The following is a 5483-nucleotide window of genomic DNA, read 5'->3' on the forward strand; positions in this document are numbered from 1 at the left end:
AAATAGTATATCAAGTACATTGGAGTTTACTAATATAAGTACTTAAACAACAATAATATAGAGAATTCACTGCAATTTTGCAAGATTGGGCTTTATTATAAATTAACTGAAGCCCAAGTCCTAAGGCCCATATGATTAGAACATCTAGGGGACAGCCCAATGAAAACTAGGGTTTTATATCTATCTGTAACCTATAATAAACCAACCTTCGCCCCTTTCGCTACGAGAGTAAGCTCCGTCCGCTCCTTGCAAAATCAGAACTTGTAAGTTCCTCTCTTCAATCAAGCAACGAATCTCACTTACTCTTTGAAATTTAATCTCTTTCGTAACTGTTCTTCTTCTTCTGTAACGCCTTTTGCAGCAGGTAAAGGTAAGACTTTGAGAGATGGTTAAACACAACAATGTCGTGCCAAATGGGCACTTTAAGAAGCACTGGCAGAATTATGTCAAGACTTGGTTTAACCAGCCTGCAAGGAAGACCAGGAGACGCGTTGGTCAGTTTTTATTTATCTATTTATTTCTTTTAACTTTTAACTTTTAATTATTATTATTATTTTTTTTTTATTTTTTTTATTTTTTTTTATTTTTTTTTTGCGTTTTTGATTTTTGGGTTAAGTAGATTTTGGTTTTGATTGATTTTTTTGTGTTATTGTTTGCAGCTCGTCAAAAGAAGGCGGTGAAAATCTTTCCTCGCCCGACAGCGGGGCCGCTTCGCCCCATTGTTCACGGGCAGACTTTGAAGTATAACATGAAATTGAGGGCTGGGAGAGGCTTCACTCTTGAAGAACTCAAGGTGGACCTTTTTTTTCTCTTTGTTATTGTTTTAGATATGTGGTTTACTTTTCAGTACATCTAGATCTATGAAATTAGAAATTCAATTACACGTACAAATGTCTTCTATTTTGGTTGTTTGTCAGTTGTGTTTTGGTTCAAATGACAGAAAGTTACAGTATGCACTATAAAATTTCAATATATGGGGTTAAAACAATAGCTTTAATGGATTTAGTAACTTGAAAATGGGTGTTTTTTTAATTTAAATTTTAGTTATCACAAGGAGGAGGTGGGGTAATTTGATTTGTGTTTTTGTTTGAGATAAGGGTGGTGCTGTGAGATGTTTAATTTTGTGTTTTTGTTTGATTGGAAGGGTGGTGCTGCCGTGTGTGGTAACCGAAAAAACAAAATGTGAAAATAAAATGAAGTTATTCTGAGTTCTACAGATTGTTGCCATCATAAATGTAGTGAATCTAAGTTCAGGTGTTATTATTGATTGTGTTTCCTATTGGGGATGTAATGCTCTGTACTCAATCAGGCTGCAGGCATTCCTAAGAAACTAGCACCAACTATTGGCATTTCTGTTGATCACCGCCGTAAGAACCGATCCTTGGAGGGTCTTCAAGCTAATGTTCAAAGGTTGAAGACATACAAGGCCAAATTGGTTGTCTTCCCAAGACGCACACGCAAAGCTAAGGTAATTGGAGAGAGAAATGTATAATGATTGCATGTTGTTGTTATCTGTTTCTATATTCAAATTTTATTTATTGTCTTTTTGGGATGTAGGCTGGTGATTCTGCTCCGGAGGAACTGGCAACAGCAACCCAAGTACAAGGCCCCTACATGCCTATCACTCTTGAGAAACCTACTGTGGAGCTTGTTAAGGTTACTGAAGATATGAAGTCCTTCAAGGCATATGGCAAGCTGCGTGTGGAGAGGATGAACACACGCCATGTTGGTGCCAGGCTGAAGAAGGCTGCAGAGGCTGAGAAGGAAGAAAAGAAGTAAAGTTGTTTGACTTGATTACACATAATTTTGAAGTCTGATGTTGGACTNAAAAAAAAAAAAAAAAAAAAAAAAAAAAAAATTCATAATACCAAGTTTATGGATGTTGATTCCACAATATTGCTAAGGATCAAGAAAAAAAATCCTGCCAGATGTGGAGGTCAAATAATGTAGCCAGCTGGCAGTAAATAAAAGTGGAGGGATGATAAAAGTATACAAAATGCAACGCAATGCTTAGGTATTGTAGATGTCATTTGGATTGGGTTCAAAAGTTTTAATAGAATATTCCATTTATTATAATATAATATTACAAAACAAAGTTGGCTGCCTCCACATAGTTCTCAACACTTTTCCTTCTAATTCCAATTTAATAATAAATAATTACCTTTAATTGCACTTCTTAGTAGAGTTAAATCTACTAAAAAAAATTGTTTAAATCTATTTACAAGCGACTAATTATCTAATCAAAATTGTAAAATTTTATCTTTTTTATTATTAAATGATGAATTGTCTTAATACAATATACGTTATTGTTAACTGATAAAATTTTAAAAATGTAAAAATTTATATTTAAAGTCCTGACATTATGTTATGATAATGAGATTGAAAGTTATGATAATATAATTCTTTTTTATGGGTTATTATCTTATATTCTATAGTTATTGTTATTACTTTTTACTAGAATATTTTATTTTATTTTTGCATATCATATAAAACTAGAAGATTCTAGATGGCAATAAAGTGAGTCATAATGTGAACATAATAAATATGATGAATTGCAAAATTTTGAAATTGTCACAATCATCTTCATTCCCATCTATCTCTTAAATTTACAAAGCTTTTAGAATTCAATCAATTTCCTTTTCATTTTAAAATATTTACTTTAAAAAAAGATCCAAAATAATTATTATACAAATTCAAACAACAATATCTAATTAATTAATTATTTATTATTATTAGCTTCTTAGAATATTTACCTCCCTAATTAGCAGTGAGTAACCATGCTATCATATTGAACTATAAACAAAATAAAATCATTATCAATAAAATCCGTGTGAAAGAAAAGAGAAAAAGTAATAAATAGAACAGATATCATTCGAAGAATCTATTGAGAATTGGTCATAAATGCATATATTTTGATACATGGGGATATTTAATGTGTAATTTGACTTAAGAGGCCCCATCATGGTGACCTTAGCTTGACATCATCATTATCATTGGTCCAAAGATAAGGAAGTGGCTCCCACTTTTCTATTTCTCTACATAACCCTTATATATACACACACACACAATAAACTTCACCATTCCAGCTCCTCTATTTATATGACACTTATTATCAATAACTTGTTCAAGACGCATAACAGTCTCCTTGTTCCTCCCTTTTGCAGCAGAATTATGTCTCAATCTGATCCACAAAGTGCTTTCAACAGGCCAAGAATGGTGGCCAAGAAAGTTCTTGCCAAACCACAACATGAGGGTGATGGTGCTGTTGTTAGAAGAAGCATTGGAAGGTTATATATATATATTTTTTTTCCCAAATGGGGTTTTCAAGTTTTTATTTTTTTTGTGTTCTTTATTGTTTTCTTGAAGATTGGTCACCTGGGAAATGATTTTTTTATTTTTTTTTGGTTTTCAGGAGTGAATTGAAGCTTTTGGATCCTTTCTTAATGTTGGATGAGTTTTCAGGTATGGTTGGATTCATCTCTTGTTTAACAAAATAATAAGTGTAAAAGATTTGGTATAGAGATTTTAAGTTTTTTTATTTTTGGTTGGGTCTTTTTAGCATCCCCTCCTGCTGGATTTCCAGATCATCCACACAGAGGTTTTGAGACTGTTACATATATGTTACAGGTAAATTTAAGCTTGTTCTGTTCATAATTTTATCTGATAATTAGTAGGATTTTTATAAGCCAAATTTAAGTTTGATGGAATTTAGGGAAGGATCGCTCATCAAGATTTCGCAGGCCACAAGGGAACAATTGAGACTGGTGATGTTCAGGTAAATGACATTGACAAATTTTGTTGATAAATTAAAATGTTTAATTTTCTGTGTTTCAAATGGGTTTTATTTTTTATTTGGTGCAGTGGATGACAGCAGGAAGAGGCATAATCCATTCTGAAATGGCTGCTGGTGAAGGTGTCCAATGGGGTTTACAACTTTGGATCAATCTCTCTGCTAAAGATAAAATGTAAGCTTCCTTATTTCTATTGCTATGCCATACTGGACCGTTAATGTTATTGACAAGATCTAGCAAATCCCTCTATCGCTACTGTAAAGTTTGAAACTCCAACCGAAAAAAGTTATCAAAATTAGCATGCTCATGAAAATCCAAATTTGTCAAAAAAGTTCTTGCTTGATGTGTTTAGATAATTTCAGATGACAATTAATGTTTCCTTTACCTTTGCATCTAAGATATGCAACCTTTCCCCTCAATTTAAGCAATTTAATTCCATAATCAATGATTTTCAGGTTTTGTTTTTTCATTAATCTTAGTGCAAAAGTACTAAATCCAAAAATTTGTTGCAGGATTGAGCCAAGGTACCAAGAACTTCGAAGCGACGACATCAAACAAGCAGAGAAAGACGGTGTAGAAGTTCGCGTTATAGCAGGAGAATCGATGGGAGTTCAATCTCCGGTTTACACCAGAACTCCAACAATGTACCTTGATTTTACTCTGAAACCAAGAGCTCAAGTACATCAAAGTATTCCAGAATCATGGAACGCATTTGCTTATGTAATAGAAGGCGAAGGCGTGTTCGGATCAATCAATTCATCGCCAGTATCGGTTCATAATGTGTTAGTGTTAAGTCCTGGAGATGGGGTAACTGTTTGGAACAAATCTTCAAAACCAATGAGGTTTGTTTTGATAGCAGGGCAGCCATTGAATGAGCCAGTGGTGCAATATGGACCATTTGTGATGAATTCACAAGCTGAAATTGATCAAACCATTGAGGATTATCACTATTGCAAAAATGGATTTGAAATGGCCAAGTATTGGAGGTCTCAATGAGTGGGAAAAGAATGAATAAAAGTATTATTATTATTATTTAATTTAAGTGTAATATTTGTTGTATTTTGTATCTTTATCATCGCTATCTCCATCCAATAAGAAGAGAGAGTAACATCAATTAGAAGATGAAAAGAAAGTTTTTCTAGAAGAAAGAAGTGTGCAGGTGGGTGATGGATCAGCTTATCTCAGTTATATTTTTCTACAAGACTTTAAAAATGGATTTGTGGTAGTTCATGGTTTGAATTGAATTGACTTTGTTTTATTTAAATTTATATTATGCTTGAGATTTTTGTTTATTTGATTGGTGGTGGTAGGGTTGGGTTTTCTTGGGAGTTGATTTCCCAATAAAACTTAGGCATGGCCCTCCCCACCCATGATACCAATTACTTGAAGCACTTACTATACAATTATATGACTTTATTTCATTTTCCCCATAAGATGATTAAAAATCAAATTCATCTGCTGAGAAAGTACTAAAAAATCTTCTACAAATTTAAAAAACTCACCTAAAAATATCTTACACTATGAAACACCCCTCCTTTAATAGATATGTATTTAATATTTGTGAATGAAACAAATGAGTTTAATTTCCAGAGTCATAAAGGATTTGATTTTGGATCCTTTTATCATGTTGAAATTAAAATTTTATCACATTCAAGGGCCCCCTCCTTTGTTATAGTAGCATTAACTCTATAG

At 32.9% G+C, this 5483-nt stretch overlaps 2 protein-coding genes across 2 annotated transcripts; both read left to right on the forward strand.

Moving 5' to 3' along the window:
• The first annotated feature begins 212 nt into the window (after positions 1–212).
• On the forward strand, positions 213–1819 carry LOC116119911 (60S ribosomal protein L13-1-like). The gene is made up of 5 exons (XM_031405856.1): positions 213–263; positions 362–494; positions 660–793; positions 1310–1468; positions 1558–1819. Exons 2-5 carry the CDS (start codon positions 386–388, stop codon positions 1777–1779), a joined length of 624 nt encoding a protein of 207 aa, XP_031261716.1. The 5' UTR covers positions 213–263; positions 362–385; the 3' UTR covers positions 1780–1819.
• A 1244-nt stretch (positions 1820–3063) lies between these two features.
• LOC116119910 (pirin-like protein) lies at positions 3064–5071 on the forward strand. Its single transcript, XM_031405855.1, has 6 exons — positions 3064–3287; positions 3413–3462; positions 3560–3627; positions 3713–3775; positions 3862–3965; positions 4304–5071. The coding sequence occupies exons 1-6, from the start codon at positions 3100–3102 to the stop codon at positions 4785–4787; spliced, it is 957 nt and encodes a 318-aa protein (XP_031261715.1). The 5' UTR covers positions 3064–3099; the 3' UTR covers positions 4788–5071.
• Positions 5072–5483: the final 412 nt, after the last annotated feature.

The sequence above is a fragment of the Pistacia vera genome, unplaced genomic scaffold (genome assembly GCF_008641045.1).
Source record: "Pistacia vera cultivar Batoury unplaced genomic scaffold, PisVer_v2 Contig910, whole genome shotgun sequence".
NCBI classification, from domain to species: domain Eukaryota; kingdom Viridiplantae; phylum Streptophyta; class Magnoliopsida; order Sapindales; family Anacardiaceae; genus Pistacia; species Pistacia vera.